This window comes from Pungitius pungitius, chromosome 9 (assembly GCF_949316345.1).
Source record: "Pungitius pungitius chromosome 9, fPunPun2.1, whole genome shotgun sequence".
Lineage (NCBI taxonomy): Eukaryota > Metazoa > Chordata > Actinopteri > Perciformes > Gasterosteidae > Pungitius > Pungitius pungitius.
This window is the reverse complement of record NC_084908.1, coordinates 20,115,895-20,132,796: the sequence shown is the minus strand read 5'-3', so window position 1 is coordinate 20,132,796 and position 16,902 is coordinate 20,115,895. Positions and strand designations below refer to the sequence as shown.

Genomic DNA, 16,902 nt, shown 5'->3' with positions numbered 1-16,902 from the left:
CATTTTATTTACATCTTCATATTGTTAACTTAACATGATAAAATCCATAAAAAATAGATTTAGATAGATATCATTACTATAATAGAAGAGTACAACATGTCATTATAAATACAAATATGAAAAAGTACAATACATATCAAAAAATAATATTAAATAAAATGATGTACTTGAACAATAGTGCAAAGAAGAAACCCTATAAACAAACAAGTATGTGATTGATTTGACCTGAAGGGATTTTATTATAAACTAATACCACTGTGTAGAAATACTTTTAATTAAAAATTCTTAACTTTAAAACATACTATCATAAGTATGCAGAATGCCCCTTTTCAGAGTAATATGTATCATTGGATTATAAGTATTGATCCATGTGGTCATCACTGTTATAAAGGTAGAATCAATTGTATCAAAACTATTTTATAAACAGCTGGATGGTTCAATCTTTATCAAACATGTATTTCAGACTCAGGGTTCAAAATTGAAAACAAAAAACAAGCCAGAAACGCACAAGGATTCATTGGTCTGTCAATCACTCATTCACAACATTTATTATAAGTATTCACCAACATTTTCCCGCACGGCTCCGTTATTTACATCCATCATTGTGAGCTTGTCGTAGTGAACGCGTGAGACATCGAGACTGTTACCAGGCCATTTGATGCCATTAACACTTCGCTTGTCTAAGTTGTATTATATTATGCATCAATAATCTGTAAAGCCTCTTAAATGGAATAAAAAGTACAACATCAGCATCAAAAATCTAGCAGAGTAGAAAGTAAATGTACCTGAAAACAGTACTTTGTGGTTACATTCCAACACTGGAATCCATTTATTGTGAAAACCTTTGAGCTTTGAGGCTTTATTGGAAGGAAAAGAACAATAATTCCTCAGACGTAATCAGCGTTGTGCAACATTTACACAACTGTTGGATCCCTAAATATCCAACGACTTTTCATTTATTTCAGACTCAGGAACATGTGACTAAAAAAAAAAAACACCCTTTCAAATCAGACTCTCGTAAAGTGTGTGTAGGCTAAAATATGAGGATCTTCCAACAGGACACAAACTTCTGACCCCTTCAGACAGGTCAAAGTTCACTACCTGAAATCAATCAACAGACTTTAACCAAACTTCATTCACATAAATCCTGCTGTTTAACCTTCAGGGCCAAAAGACGCACACTCACACAATTTGATTGATTTTTTTTTTTGTAAAAATAGCCAACTTTATATTCTCAGAGTACTAAGACAGCTTTACAAACAGGATGAAATGCACACAGCCTTCCTCCTCATCAACTGCCTCCATCAGAGAGCAAAACAAAACACACACACACCAAAACCAGACAACAAAGGAAGCAAGGAAGTACACGCCGACCCCTTGAGAGCGCTTCAGAAACCAGAGCAGTCCGTCAAATGTTTAGACATTATATATATTACATATTCACAAATAGAGGTGAAGAGGGATTAAAAAACAACCTTAAATTCGTATGACTTCATGCAGGTGTAAAATAACCGTAAAGCTTTAATCAGCAACAGAATTAACAAAACATGGCGTATTACACTCACAAAAAACCAAAACACTTGTATAAAATAAGTTTGTAGGAAAAAAAAAAGAAAAGGAAAAGAATCTGAACCGGGGGTCGTGGAAGGTCGGGGGGGTGGGGTCTCATTTACATATTGACATTTATTTGGTCGAGTGCCCGGGTCCCTCCGGCCCCTCATTCTCTTCTCAGACACACACTGAATCACTCGCACACAAGCACACTCGAAAAGGAAACAATTTATCAACAGGCAGCGTCCTCGCCCCCCCCCACCCCCCGGCCCCCCCAGGGCCGATCTGTACACGCCGCTCGCTGCCGCTTCAGTCGCACATCTCCTCCGGCAGCTCGTGGGGGTTCAGGATGCCGGGCACCGACATCTGCAGCTTGTGCTTCTCCTCCTGGGCCTGACGCAGCGACGTCTCCCTCTCCTCCAGGAACAGGTCCGTCGTGTCCTCGCCGGCAAACTCCTGCAAGGCCCAAACCAGCGGGAAGGAGTCACAGCGGGTATTTACCACAGAAGCCCCGCCCCCCGTGATGTAATCAGAAGCAAGCCCCGCCCTAAAGCGTCCTCTAAGTGGACCCTCATTTACAGTTGAGACCATAATGTTTACTGAGTGAATAAATCTGGGAAGAAGAGTCATTTTCTCAGACTTCTGTACAGTTTGGAGTCGCCCCCTGGTGGTCACTACAGAGAACGCAGCTTTAAGACTTCAGCATTGGCTCCACTTCTCAGATGACACGTTAATATTAAAAAACTGCATCATTTGGAAAATACAATCCAAATAAAGTAGGATACGGTATCAAGTAATTTGTCTGTTGTCTACATCCTCCCTGGTATCTCACCTTGATCTGCACGAGGAAGTCCCTCAGGTGCTCCTTGAAGGCGGGGATGTCCTGATTCAGGCTGAACAGCCCCGTGACGAACACCTTCACCTGGGCACTGAACACATGGACCTCAATTAGCTGCTGGACTACATTTAAATGAACGTTTCACAGTCCTGGAACGTCATAACTCTCATTTTCTGTAGAAAAGCTCAGCTTACTCTTGCAGGTGGGGGAAGGCCGTCTTCAGCAGGTTGGCGATGTACTCCTGGACGTGCGCCTGGTTGTTGGCCGGGCTGGCGGCGCTCAGCGCGACGCTGACCTTCCCTTCCTCCACCAGGTTGAACATGTAGGCCAAGATGGTGGCGTGCATGGTGAGCCCTGCGGGAAGGAAGCAAGGAGGCGACAGTTAGAAGCTGATCCCACGGACCCCGACGTCTCAGGAGGAAACAACCCGCTTACATACTATCAAGGTTATTAAGGATACGAGTAGTTCATCCTTTGTTTTTCTTAAACTCTAATCAGAGGGCAAAATCAAACGGTAATAAGACTGTAGCGAAAGAATATTTTCCAATAAATTTAATCAAGAGCCGCAAAGAAACAAAACAAAATCTTCTGCGTGGTGTCTGAGATTAAAACGGTTAATATACAAGAAGAATACAAGTTTTATCTCCTGAGATTAAAAAGGAAAACATCTTCAAATGTAGCATTTGAGAACTTACTTGTATCCATCATCTATTATTTAATCTTAACTATTTTACATTGTAGGTGTCCGTGAGCCCCCCCACCTGCAGTGTGAGACGTGTCCGTGACCACGGAGAAGATGTGCTGCAGCACGTCACAGAAGTACGTCTGGTAGAAGCTCTGCGCCGCCGCGTCCTCCCCGGACACGTTCTGCAGCAGCGTGTAGAGGATCTGGAGACCTGCAGGAGACGCAGAGACGTGACCTCCAGTGGCACAAAACATCTGCACAGCTGGGACTCATTCATCATCCATTCATGCAACTTAGTAACCAATCACAACGTTGGGACTCATCTAAAGAGGAGCTGCTAGTTTCTGCATATTTACACATTTCCTATCAAATAAGAAAAGCTTTTGTCAAGCCTTCTGCAGAAAGCGCCCGAGTTCTGAGTTCTTTGACTGCGGGTTCGGACCTGTGTCGGCCACGTTCCTCATGGTGTGCTTGAAGGCCCAGATGATGGAGTCCAGGATGAGTTTGAACTGAGCCGGGGCGATGGAGAGGAAGGCCGGGAAGCACTGCGACGTGGCGGCTTGCAGGAGGTAGAAGAAGTGGGTTCGGTGTTCTGGGAATTCTTCAAAGTCCTGACGGGAGACAACGGGTCGTTAAGGGTCGTTACGGCCTGCAACCAAAAAGCAGGCGACAGCGGGTGCGACCGAAGGACGCACCTTGTTGATCATGTTCAGAGTGCACTCGAAGACGGCGTCGAAGATCTTGGGGATCTCTCCCGTGATGTGCACGCCCAGCTTGTTGACGATGGTCGCCATGGTGCTGAGGACCTCGGGCTCCCGGGCCGCCGGAACGTTCCTCTGGTAGTCGATGAGCACCGCCTCCAGCAGGGGGGGCACAAAGTTCTCCCCCACCTGGACCACAGTGACAGGAGACGTTTATGCTCATACTATTGGACCGATTAGTAGTTTGAAGTTTCCCTTTGACTTTAGAGGGAATTACGACTTACATAAATCATGTTTAATGGAATTTTCATTGCTAACGTTATAGAAAATAATATGATGTGACGTTTTTAAAAAAAGGCACCCTCACCATCTGAGGGTCGTTGGAGCGGCTGACCCAGCCGGAGATCAGCTTCAACGTCTCTCTCTTCACCGTCCTCATGCTCCTGATCAGAGGCTGCTTGGTCACCATCTCACCTGCAGGAGCCATCAACAGTCTTCATTTCATACAATTTAAGAGTAAGAATAACGTTAAATAACAGATGCAAATTGTAGAGCGTGGCATTATTTAATTAATATTAAGATTAGAAAATCTTTCACCCCCCCCCCCACATATCCAGCTTCAAACCAGACTGGTTTTTTACCCCATCGAGAGCTTCTTAAATCATTTCCCTTCTAAAAAATGGATCCCGTGTGCGTCGCTCACCGTTTGTCTGCACCGCGGAGGAAATGTTCTCGCTCAGACACTTGTAGACGTTGAGCATGTCCAGGTAGATGCGCCCCAGCTGCACCACGAAGGGATGCCCCACGGCCTTGCAGGCCCTCACGTTGGTCTTCAGGATGCTGCCCAGCTGTCGCACCGTCTCCGCGTCCTTCAGGATGTCCACGTTCTGCAGCAGGGAGCCCGCGGGGTTGGTGCAAGCAGCTCATGGCCATGAAAGGTGTGTGTGGGGGTGGGGGGGGGGGGGGGGGGGCTCACCTTGGTGGCCTGATGGATGATGCTGTCCCACACCTGGTTGGGCAGCAGCATGTACTTCTCTATCAGGCGCTCGTGGACAGCCTGGTCCGTCTGGGCTCCGATCATGTAGCCGACGGCCTCGTAGAAGGTGTGCACCTGGGGAGACGCGCCTGCGTTACGACACCGAGCCTCACAAGGCGAGCGGCGCCCCCGGAGCGCTCGGGACTCACCTGCTGCGGCTGCAGGTCGCAGATGATGGTGTTGATGTTGTTGAGGATCTCGTCGATGAAGGGCATCACCTCGCCCACCTGAACCTGGATGAAGTGACGCCGACACTTCTGGGAGATCTTGATGAAGGTGTCGCACGCCATGTCCTGCACCCCGTCGTGGGTCTCTGGGGGAGGAGAGGAAAGTTTCAAACACCACGCATGGACACCTTTCCTTTTATTGTAACAGGAATGACAACAAAAAGCATGAAGGCAGCTCTGAACAAAACATTTCAACTGAGACGCATGTAGGAATAATAATGAAGTGTTTCTTCTCACCGTGCATGAACTCAAACAGCTTGTTGACGACGGTCTTGAGGAACTTCCAGTGAGCTCGGAGGAAGCGAGGATACTGGCCCACGATGTACATGATGTTGGACGCTATGATGGCCTTGTTGTCCTTCCCCCTCTTCTGCTCACACAAGCCCAGCAGGTCCTACACACACACACACACACACACGTGTCTGGCAGCTTGTTTGACGCAGCTTCTGCGTGCAGAAGGCTGCTGAGGTGGAACAGAACATCACGTGCGAGTGTCCCACCTTGATGACGGTCACCAGGAACCTCTTCTCGTCCTCCTCGTGCATCGCCCCGCTGATGGAGCCGATGGCCCAGCAGAGCATGTTCAGGTTCCTCCACGACCACTCTGTGCCGTTCACCTGGTTGTGGAGCTTCTCCGTCATGATGCGCTCCGTGTCGGCGTAGTCCAGATGGGTGAGATAAACTGGAGACGCGAGAGGGATGTGAGACACGGGGACACTTCCACTCAACAACTCTGTCTTTTTGCAGGAACAAACCAGACAACTTGGATAAAGTTAAAGAGGACCATTATTCTACTTGACCAGGGATTAAAGCCCCTCTCTGAAAATACTCAATAAACTGCCACTAAAGACTCACCGAGGGTCTCCCTCATGTTCTTGTAGAGGTTGATGGCGTCCGTGTCCTTCATGAACTCCCGGACCACCTCGCCCTGGTCGTTCTCCACCACCAGCACCTCTTCCGGTTTGGCCATGCGGCTCACCATCAGCAGGCGCACCTTCACAGGGGAACGGAGGAGTGAGCCGGGGTTGTGTGTGGCGTTTACAGGTGTGTGTGTGTGTGCGTGTGCGTGCCGACCTGGGACAGCACGGGCAGGTAGAGGTGTCGCCGCGGCGGGACGTCGGACAGCAGCGGCGTGCTGGAGGTGGAGAAGGGACTCTCCCTGTAGAGCTCCGCCGCCAGGTGGTTCCAGTACTCCAGACAGATCTTAAAGATCTCCGTCTCCTCCACCTCCGACACCAGCAGCATGAAGTGCAGGGCCTGGGGGGGGGGGGGGGGGGGGGGGCACAAGTAATTTACTTCTTCTGTCACAACGTCTTCTTCTGTAGATCTGTGGTGACATCTGGGATGACTCTACCTCCATGAGCGTCTCGCGCAGGTTGGGCCTCTTCTCGATGAGCTGTCCGTGCTCTTTGAGGAAGGTGCAGAGGAACAGGCTGAGGTTCTGGATGAAGTTCTGCTCGTCGTCTTTCCCGTTGGAGTACGCCTGGCGGATGTTGGTGTTCAGCGGCAGCATCTGAACACGCGGGGAGGGAGGAAACGTTGGTTAGGCGCGCTTTGTTTAGCTCCTTGGGGACGTTGGAACTGACTAAATGAAATCTACTAGACCACCAGGTGATAAACAAGGGACCAGTTTTTTTTACCCACCCAACACGCGGCCTGTGGATGGGGAGGCTTTGGGGAATTTAAAGGACAGAATAGTGAATCTGCGTCTCCAGTTTCTTGATGTCGTCATTTTTTTATTGTGTATTTGTGGACTTTGCCCTTTAACTCGGGTAGAAGAAAGTGCGACATGAATAAAGTTTCCTTCCGTCGGCCTCATTGAACTCGCGAGGACATCGAGTGATTTACCGCTCTTCAGAAACTCATTAGGCAATTCATTCATTAATTAGGTAAATTAATAGAGCGACATGCCGTCGCCGGGCGGGTTCGTCTGCTGGAAGATTCCCTCCTTCAATGATGCTCTGAACAGACTACAGAGAAAGCTGTGCTCAGGGTTGTGTGTGTGTGTGTGTGTGCACCTGCTTGAGCTGGCACATGGTGAGGGTGAACAGGTTGACAAACTGCTCCTCGTACTGGTTGACGCTCACGCCGGCGATCTCCGTCAGACATTTCAGCGTCACGTTGCGAAACATGGGCACGTTGAGGAACTGAAAGGGTGGAGAGAAACCAGACGGGTGGTGTTACCGGGGGTTACCGCCGAGGGACGTCCCGATAACAATTTCCGAGCTTATAATTTAAAAATGGATACCTTGTAGACCAACGTGCTGATGAGCTTAGTCTCAAAGATGTAACCTAGAGGAATCCAATTCAGGAAGCGCAGGAGAGTCTCCAGCGTGGCATGGACCAGAGGGGCATTCTGGGAGTTCTCCTACACAGAAGAAGAAGGGAGTGTGAGAGAGAGAGAGAGAGAGAGAGAGAGCAGAGCGTGGGATCCCTTAAACACAACGGGCTCTTACCATCACAAACTGGCACAGCTGGAATATTTGGGAGAACTCGTTGCACATGCTGAAAGACAAAAGTCCATCTTATTAACATGATGTGCATTAAAAAGAAAATGAAAGTGGCCCATATTGATATTTGATTGATTAAACAGGCCTACTGATCATTTCATAATTAAATCAAGAAACATGTGAAGACACCCAGCAGGCGAGTCAAGGGCATCGAACTCAAAACCTTGCTGTTAGTGAACCGTTTCCATGTCAACATGATGCTGAACATCTCAGATTACAATGCGTTGCATCCTCAGCAAGGAAAGGCGTCCACGTCATTCTCTAAAACATCTTCTGTGCTTCCTCCGTGAAGCAGACACTTTGTTGCACTCGAGCAGGTTTATAATGTGACCGGTGTGAGGAGAACACGTCGTGCAGCCGTTACCTGTCCTTGAGGTGCTTGGCCTTCACCTGCGTCATCTGGCCACTGGAGAAGTCAAACACCTCCTCGCTGAGCAGCTTGAGGATGATCATGTTGTTCTGACAGAGGCTCTCGCTGGTCCGACTGGCGCCCACGATGTCGCTGATGAAGGTGGGCCAGTGCTTGGGCCACTCCTGCTTCAGGATCTGAAACCAGAGGAGCTGCGGTTTCAGCAGGCGGCGCGTCGAGGCAACACGTCGTCAAACTAAAAACCTTCATTTACCTGTACGAGGATCATGTTGAGTTTTGAAATGTACACCCCCTCTTTCTGCAAACGTTAAAAAAACAAGCAGCGTCAGAACAAACGTGTGTGTGTGTGTGTGTGTGCTTTACACGCTGTAACCTCACCTCCATGTTGGCAGGGTCAGATGAAGTCTTGATGATCAACCCAACAACGTACTTCTTTATGCCTGAAAATAGGTACAAGAGAGTTTCAAGACAAAGGGAAACAGGATTCCCTCGCTGTGACGTGTTGGTTGGTTGTATTCAAACGGACCTTCACACTGATTTCTGGGCAGAATCTTCCAGCGCGTTTTGATGACCGTCTCCAGGATCTGCAGCGCATAGTACTGGGAAGAGGACACGCATTCTTTACAACAAGGTCAACAACAGTTTGTCTTGGCACCGTCTCATTGGTGATGTCACACATAAACATGGATTACAACGCCACTAAAAGCTCGTTGACATAAGCGCTGACAGACATCGAACAAACAAGATCTGCTCAGACAGCAAAAATCCAGCAGAAATAGAAAGAATTGTGCAGCCAGCGAGCTTCTGTCAGCTGGAGTAAATCCAGTCAGCGCCCGGACCTCGCTTTGCTCCGCTTCAACGGTGGGGAACGTACTTTGGTTTTCATGTTCTGAGAGAACTCCAGGATGGTGTCCACCCTCGTCCAGGCGTCCGGGTGGTCCTTCAGGTTGGTGAGGACTTCCTGGGCCACTCGTTGCTACGAGAGAGCAACGCAGTAGAAAAAAAAAAAAGACATGAGTCTAAAGGGTTAACTTCCGGTACACCTCCCTAGTTGACACCACGTCGTTGACCTTTGGCCTTGCATTGACCACACGTGACACTCGGCGAGCTGGTGCTGACCTGGGATCCGATGTCGTGGTACATGGAGTTGACGACATTGTCCAACAGGTTGATGTCCAGTTTCTGACTGAAGTCCAGCAGCTGTCTGGCTGGGTGGTCGGCCAACATCGTCATTTCTGCTGGCATAGAGCTTCTGATGGGGGGGGGGGGGCAGAGAACGGTTAGGCATCAACCACAACCAGCCCCCACAGCGGGGACAAAGGCATGACTGATATATATATATATTATATAAACACTTTGTGTACATATACAAATATAGGAAACTTTCCTGTTTACACATTTTGTAACTTATCAATAACTTATATGTGACCTTATTAAATGTCTCAGTGGGATTTGCTTTCGGAGGCTTATTGAACGGTCATTTTTGGAGCCTGAGATCTATGATTTGCATTTACTTTGGAACTGCTGCACCTGTTTTCAATAAATAAACAAAACACATGTCAAGTAAATCTAGGGAGCTTATACATTTCATCAGTGGATTAGTGCAACTTAGAATATTCAACTTCGTACAACTTTGCTATGCTACTTTATACGAATACATGGATCTCACAGCTGTGATTACCTGTTACTTTCTAGGTTAAAAACATAAGATTAAAGAATGTTCTTGCTCTCTAACAGTACTTTAAGGAGTTACTGTCACCCCCATGCTTAAGCTACAGACATGCATACAACTAATATCCCAATAACCAAAGTAGATCTTTGGATGCGGAACTTTCAGGCCGATTGTTATCTGGGATTACTATTCATAATGGAGGCGACACATAACACGTTATCCACCATTGCCAAATTCGACAAATGTACATTAACATTTAAAACAACCGTGTGTTTGTTACTTTTCTTTTATTTAAAAAGTGGTGTTTTTTTCCACTGTGCAGCAATTAATCAAACTAGTTATTCCTGCTTTGGCCAAATGTGTCAAGACGGCTTCCCTCGAACCTCGTGGTCCAATTACGAAACCTATCGAAGCGCGATAGAGGCGTGCAGAAAGAGGGCGGGGGGGGGGCAGCGCCCCCACGTGGCCGACAGGCCGCGTTCACGGCACCTCGATCGATAAACACTCGTTATTGTTGTTTTTTTTTACGACTGCTGAATCCAAATGCGTGGAACACAGATCGCGTGGACGCAAGCGTCCCGGATTCGTTGGGTCCGGTTCTTGTAACCGTGAAGTTAACAGACCCCCCCCCCCTCCACACACCCCCCCCAGACAAAAACACCACAGTACTTTTTTCAAACCCACGGAAGCTAACGTTAGCTCCCTCGCTGGGTAAGTTAGGTTACTGATGATGGGGCTTAACTTACCTTGAGTGTCTCGTCCGCTCGTCCAAAAAAAAAGCAGGTGTCCGCTGAGATTCTCGTTAATACGAACACCGGAAATATGAAAGCCCCTTAAAGCCTGTATAGCGGCGCAACGTTATCTCATGGAGATTTGTGCCGCTCCTAACCTTCGATAGCAACGAGCTAGCGCTAGCTTCTCCCCTCCCCAGATGACAACCGACAAGGCTTATTTTTTTAAAAAGACCGTTACGCCGGATACTTATCGGTTTCCGGTAAAGCGGTTAAAAAGCTTTCCCGCAGATTACCACAGTGATAGTTGCTCTCCTTCAGCGCAGTTTAGACATGTCTTTCTTTGGACTATTCACTGATTACAGCCGACTCCCAGCGGGCTAGTAGCAACTTAGCGTGCTAATAGAAAAGCCAATGAAGATTCGAGTCTGCGGGCTAAGGTGAGCTAAGCTAACAGCAGCCGATTCACGGAGTCCCACTTTTGAGCGGTGATCCGGGTCATAATAACTAAGTAAAAAAAAAAAAATAAGAGTCTCGTTTTTATTTTTCGGGCTCTAGTTCGCACACACTGTTGGAGAGCAGAGGTGTTTTAATGCGTGCAAAGTGTGCTCTTCCTGTAAGCTCATGCTTTCCAACCGCGGACCGGTTGAAACCGGTTGAGACCGGGATATTCATTCTCGGTGTTTCGGCCTGCCGCGCGCCGCGTAAAATTTGGACTATGTACCCGCCCATCCGGCGCGTGATTGGTCGAGACGGCGCAGTCGTCACTGAGGGGTGATTGGCCGAGTGGAGCTGTCAATCTAGCCTCAGCCTCCCTCCCTCCTTGTGTGTGACCTCAATGATTCATAACTAAAACTCAGTGTACTCAGTGTATTTCAGTACAAGTACACATAATAAAGGTATTTTAGTATTTTGTACTTCTACACTACATCCTGGAGGTTATTATTGTTCTTTTTACTACATTTATAACATTTATCTGAAGGCTTTACTGATTTAGCAGATTACAATTTCTTCTTGCTTTCAAGTGAAAACCTCCAAATATGACTGAACGATGTGTTGCTTTATGGGTAAGAACATTATTACTAAAGAAGATGATTACTAAAAGAAGTTGTTAATCCAAATACATCATAATAAAGTAGTAGTAGTAAAACACATTTTTCTGTGGAATGAGTGTGTCATTACACAAACATCCAAAATACAATGTTAAAATTGCTCTTGCACAAGTTGCTTTATTGCAGATGGCCCATTGTCACAGGAACACGTTTATGATGACAAAAAACAACAACAACAACAATGAATAAATACTTCAAAAAATAAATATGACTCATTTTGTGTGAACCCACATATATATTCTATTGGACATCACGTAGAAATACACAATTATTTATGAAATTCACGAAAGCCACAGACATTAAACAAATAATAAATTACCAACACATAGCCGGTACAATAATAAACAGTTGACAGATCATCATGTTTGTGTCTCTCATAACTGTTAATTTATTTCAATTAGGCCTTTTTATTTAGATTTTATCACAGTAGCGAAAGCTGAAATAATAGAATTATTAAGAAATAAATTCCATTTAGCTGCTTTGAATTAGTGCACTATGTCCCAAAACACTACTAACACACTGTGGAAATACTCCCCTAAAAGGAAAATATTGTATAGTATAGTAAAGTGCTACCAGCTACATAAACTTTACTATTATATATGATGTTCCTGGATTAAAATATGGCTGCTCCAATGGCTGTGCTGCATTTCACTTTTTTTAAACTTTTAACTTGTAGTGTAAAAATGTTCAGACTAATTCTTTTTAACAAAAGAAAAAAAGGAAAAGAGTTAAAAAAAATATATAAAACAAGATATTAATCTACAGGATAACAGCTTGTATTTTACATTCTAATGTAATAAATCCACACCGCCTGGTAGACCAACTATTTGTATTTACATTTATTAAAACTTTGAATGTCATCTAATGTTTTTTATCACATGTACAATCATCTCCATCAGGAATAATGCAAAATCATTCAAAAGCTTCCAAAATCTCAACTAACTGCACATTATATGAAGTGAACTAATGTTGTCCTCACATGACCCGTCACTCCCCGGCTTCGTGATCGCTGTCGTCTGAATAATTCTCCTGGTCGTCTGAGTAGCTCTCTTCTGATTGGCGGTCGTCGTCGCCGTCGTCGTCACGGCGATCTCCGTCCGAGTGGCGGCTGGCGGCCCCCCCTCCCGCGCGGTGCTTCAGTGAAGCGCTGCTGTCGGCCCGGAGGACCTTTCCGTAGTGGGCGGGTTTGTACCCCGTGTCCGGCTCCTCTCCCCCGCTGAGGGGACAGAGGGGACAGAGGGGACAGAGGGACATCCATCAGACACCAGACGTCTCCGTTAAGCACAAACGCTCTACGTTCATTCCACAGTTAATTACCCCCCCCCTGTTCCATTTCTCCTCCATCAGCGCCCTTTGAGCCTGCTCTACCTCTAAAGGGAGGGTGCGGTGCCCCTCAGCCCCCCCACCTGTGGCCGTGGTCGCTGGAGGTGGAGGCGTCGCACTTCGCCGCCGTGCTGCTGACGAAGTCTTCGGTCAGGTCACATCCGCGCAGGGCGTCCGCGTAGCGCTTCCCCGCCGCCTGCTTGGCGTTACTCTGCCGTCAGAGGGTTCAGAGGGTCAGTGTTAGAGCGGGGGACCTGTCAATCAAAGCCCCGGGGACAAAGCCCCGGCGACACTTCATCGCGGCGGGGGACAAACTGGTTACTGTGGCGAAGTTTGATGAAATACACAAGTTGGGAAAGATGATCCCGTTGTGTCCCAACTTAAATGACCATGTTGGTGGATGAAGGCGTCACATGACTCACCTGTGTCACCTGCTCCAGCAGCAGCGGCCTCCCCTTCACCCTCTGCTGCATCTCCTTAAACTCCTGCTGGTACTCCTTCATGCGCTGCAGCTCCTGTTTCCTGGGGAGGGGGGGGGGGGGGGGGGGCACACAGAGTTCAGGATCTCGACCTTTTTGGGTGGCTCAGGGCACGCGGCCGCCACGTTTTGGTACCTGAACTCTCGGAGCTTGGTGGGCTGTGTCTGTGAGAGGGCGAGGTGGGGGTCGTTGGCCTGCGCCCGCTTCAGCACCTCCCTCTGGAGCTTCTTCTCCCTCTGCTTCTGCCTCTCCCTCCACCGCTCCTCCTCCTCGTCGGCCTGCTTCCTCTGCTCCAGCAGCTTTCTGTCACAGGTGGGGGAGGGTTTTGGTTGGGGGCGGGGACCTGGGGGAGGGCTAGTGGGTCCAATATTTGGCTAGTCCCGCAGGGGACTGGGGGGCCTAAACAGGACACCGGAGGCGGCCTCTAGACTACAGGGGGGGGGCTCTGGTACCTGACGGCCTCCTCGCGCTTCTTGCTGGCGTCCGTGTCTTTGGTCGGCAGCACCTCCAGGCTGCCGGAGAGGGACGAGCACCGACTGGAGGTCGCCCTCCGAGCCGGGCCGGGGCTGGCGGGGGGGCGGCGCCCGGCCCGGGGGCTGCTCTGCTCCCTCTCGATGTCGGCCAGGACGCGCTCCCGGTGCGAGGGGATGCGCGCCGTCCTCAGCTGGAAGGGTTCGCACGCCGTGGTGGGCTTCACCTCCTTCTGCCTCTCCAGGTGCCTCTGGAAGCGCCGGTAGCTGGCGTCGAAGTCGGGCACCTCGGCGTTGATGTGGGGCCGGTGGGAGAAGCTGCCCCCCCCCACGTCGGGCTTCTTGCGGTCGCTGAGCCGCCTGGCGAGCATGCTGGGGGGCATGGCGGCGCTGTGGAGCATCTCCTGCGCTCTCATCTGTATCTTGATGGACCGGTACAGCTGCTCCTCCTTCATCTGCTCCCCGGAGGCGGCGGCGTACACCGCCCTGGGCACGGGCTTGGCCCTGAAGGGTTTGACCTTCTCCTGGCCGCACGGCTGGGGGGGGCGCAGCTCTCTCTGCTCCTTCTTCAGCCGCTCCCTCTCCAGGAAGCTGAAGGGCCTGTGGGCGGGCGGAGGATGCTGGTCCTCCTGCTCTCTGGCCCGCCGCCGCCGCTCCTCTTTGCGCCGCCCCCGCAGCAGCTGGTCGTACAGCGGCACGTGCACGTGAGCCGGCACCGGGCCGGCCCGGAACTTCCTCTGGCACTCCGTCAGCTCCTCCAGCTGCCGCCGCAGCTCGGCGTTCTCCTGCTCCACCGCCGCGCGCGCCCTGCCGCCGCGCTCCCGCCGCTCCGCCTCGCGCTGCGTCATCTGGAAAGGTCTGGGGACGGTGGGCGCGCGGCCGGGGCCCCCACGCGGGGGCCTCCTGCGCCCCCTCCCCTCCCGCGGGGCCTCCTGGTCCAGCGGCAGGCTGCGCACCGAGGAGGACAACAGGTGGCGGTTGTGGGGGGACAGGTTGAAGTCGCGCCACATGTTCTTGATGTGTTCTTTAGGGGAAAAAATAAGGCCGCTTCCCGCGTTGTTGATGGCGTTGTCTTCTTCTTCTTCTGAGGAGGAGGAGGAGAAGGAGGAGTCTGACATGCTGGGGGCCCTCCTGAGTTCCACAGCTGAGCGGGACTTCCTCAGACGGCGTGGAGCGGCCGGGCTGCTGTCCCACCGCGGGGGCCTAAAAAGGGAATCAATACAGGTACCAGAATGTGCATTTAACAATAGTCCTATCGGTAAAGTGTCTCCATGCAACATTCGGAGATACAGATACAGGTGCTGCTCTGTGCTTTGTGGACATGCGGACATGTTGTGTAAAAGGAAAGGTGTATAAATGACGAGGGAGACAAAACTCCACACTATTAACTGTGAGACGGAAGCCGCCCACCTGGTCCCAGGTGTCTGCAGCAGCAGCGTCGGGTCCAGAGGCTCCATGGCCTTGAGCTGCAGCTTCCTGCGATACATGTTCTCCAGCTCGGCCATGGTGCGCAGGTGGGCCTTCTTCAGCTCCTCCAGCTTGCTGTAGTACTCCTCGTTGGAGAAGAAGATTTCGCTGAGGTCGAGGCGCTCTCCTCCTCCTCCTCCTCCTCCTCCTCCTCCTCCTCCTGCTGCTGTGCAGTCCGTCGTCACGCGAGGGCCGTCATCACAGAAATCCGAGCCCGAGTCCTCATACTCCAGCTGGGAAGGGTCAAAAGTCCCATAAAGCACATTTTCCATTCATTAGTGGCGGCTTTCGATAAATCTAGAGCAACTGACAAGGTGAGACCTCAGTGGGAAACTAATAAAAGCGAATGATTGGACCCAAACGTTGTATCATTTATAAATCATGAGGTGAAGCGTAGCCTGAGGCGTCCAGACTATTACGTTTGCTGCGGGCCGGAGGTCATTGCGTTTGACCGGCGGGCCTCGCGGGTGCAGAGCCGCCCAGGCTCCTCCGGGGCTAAGCCCATTAACGCCAGCCGCAGGGGGCCATATGGCGGAGCACAAAGGGGCGGCCGGGCCGCGGGCAGGCGGCCCGCATGGCGCGTTGGTCCCTGCGAGGCGTTGGTCCTCTCGGAGAGGGGGCGAGTGGGGGGGGGGGCGGCTGTGGGACCCCAGCGCTGTTGTCCCTGGAGATAACGAAGTGTTTGGGGATTACAGAGGGAACGGGGCGTCTGGGTAATCTAATCAAGAGGGGTGTCTAAGAATAGTCAGGACAACAACCTAAACAAGTGAAATCCTCTCTGACTCATTGGCTGACCTGAAACGGTCCCAGCTGACAAGATCGCTTCCAAAAAGTAGAAACTAAATGTTAATAATATGTTGTAATATGGAAGTGATGCCAAATTGTGGTTTAACTAAAAATTAATTGCTGCTTTTATATTTGTGTTATTCTTAATTTTCCTTTTGAATGATTGTTACTTGAATATGAAAATATCATTATGGTTTGAAAAAAATATTTATGTATCAAAATATTAGAGTTGGAGTGAATGGCCAAAAAAAAAAAAACGGATCTTTACGATCTTAAATCTGTGGTTATAAAATAGTTGACAGCACTACTGATATGTAGGATTAACGTCACGTAAACCACCTTTAATGCTCTTTGTTTCCTCTGAGGTGCTGGTGGGGGTGAACCATGTGTCACACACATTTTGTCTGTGGTACATAGTTTATAATACTTGTTTCATCATAACTCTGTTGTGCTGTTGTTTTGGAACACAGTGGGATTTTAATTCACTGATTTAAGTGTAAATGTGCTAAACCACCTCCAGCAAGGACATATTTAAATTTTTATTTTTAGGGCTGAGGTTGTTACAGTCGAAGTAGGCCTTTATACAATTTAGTTTTTTTTTTTACCAGTGGTGAAAAGTACTCTGACCTTCTGCCTGAATGAAAGACAACAATTTAAAAAAAGTCCTAAATTTAAAATGGTATTTACAGAAATACTATCGAGTAACAATAACCTACTCAAACTATCAAAAGTAAAAGTATGCAGTAGTATTACCGTTGTTCGGACTACTAACGCCATGCAGTAAGCCATGAATCAGGCCGTGAACGTTACCTCCCGGTTGCCCTGACGACGAGTCGCCGGGTTCGGCCGCGCGCTCCGCCGCTCGTACGAAGCTAACGGCGCTCTGGTGTGCGGGTCTACCGGCGTTCTGAGACACGACGTGACCAGAACGTTTGTCCGGTGGG

At 49.3% G+C, this 16,902-nt stretch overlaps 2 protein-coding genes across 2 annotated transcripts; both read right to left on the bottom strand.

Annotated features, from left to right (window-relative positions):
* Positions 1-1,190: 1,190 nt before the first annotated feature.
* On the bottom strand, positions 1,191-10,924 carry xpo1a (exportin 1 (CRM1 homolog, yeast) a). The gene is made up of 25 exons (XM_037471881.2): positions 10,337-10,924; positions 9,038-9,170; positions 8,793-8,894; positions 8,445-8,517; positions 8,297-8,358; positions 8,172-8,216; positions 7,913-8,094; positions 7,495-7,543; positions 7,287-7,406; positions 7,057-7,185; positions 6,393-6,551; positions 6,113-6,295; positions 5,894-6,032; positions 5,539-5,720; positions 5,276-5,432; positions 4,961-5,124; positions 4,752-4,886; positions 4,479-4,662; positions 4,143-4,249; positions 3,770-3,964; positions 3,517-3,685; positions 3,151-3,285; positions 2,584-2,743; positions 2,384-2,480; positions 1,191-2,007 (listed from the first exon to the last, which is right to left on the bottom strand). Exons 2-25 carry the CDS (start codon positions 9,161-9,163, stop codon positions 1,861-1,863), a joined length of 3,201 nt encoding a protein of 1,066 aa, XP_037327778.2. The 5' UTR covers positions 9,164-9,170; positions 10,337-10,924; the 3' UTR covers positions 1,191-1,860.
* A 593-nt stretch (positions 10,925-11,517) lies between these two features.
* Positions 11,518-15,457, bottom strand: fam161a (FAM161 centrosomal protein A). Its single transcript, XM_062564551.1, has 6 exons — positions 15,116-15,457; positions 13,688-14,908; positions 13,371-13,538; positions 13,179-13,278; positions 12,840-12,967; positions 11,518-12,649 (listed from the first exon to the last, which is right to left on the bottom strand). Exons 1-6 carry the CDS (start codon positions 15,442-15,444, stop codon positions 12,421-12,423), a joined length of 2,175 nt encoding a protein of 724 aa, XP_062420535.1. The 5' UTR covers positions 15,445-15,457; the 3' UTR covers positions 11,518-12,420.
* Between the last annotated feature and the right edge of the window lie 1,445 nt (positions 15,458-16,902).

Bases quoted from the DNA above. Each gene is read 5' to 3' on its own strand.
- xpo1a (XM_037471881.2), bottom strand. From the start codon at position 9,163: ATGCCAGCAGAAATGACGATGTTGGCCGACCACCCAGCCAGACAGCTG. The intron at 8,095-8,171 runs GTAAATGAAGGT...CTCTGGTTTCAG, and splicing joins TCAACATGATCCTCGTACAG to ATCCTGAAGCAGGAGTGGCC. The intron at 2,481-2,583 runs GTAAGCTGAGCT...CCATGTGTTCAG, and splicing joins GCCTTCCCCCACCTGCAAGA to TGCCCAGGTGAAGGTGTTCG.
- fam161a (XM_062564551.1), bottom strand. From the start codon at position 15,444: ATGGAAAATGTGCTTTATGGGACTTTTGACCCTTCCCAGCTGGAGTAT. The intron at 13,279-13,370 runs GTACCAAAACGT...CCCCCTCCCCAG, and splicing joins ACCAAGCTCCGAGAGTTCAG to GAAACAGGAGCTGCAGCGCA. The intron at 12,650-12,839 runs GTGGGGGGGCTG...CTGTCCCCTCAG, and splicing joins TCCAGCGACCACGGCCACAG to CGGGGGAGAGGAGCCGGACA.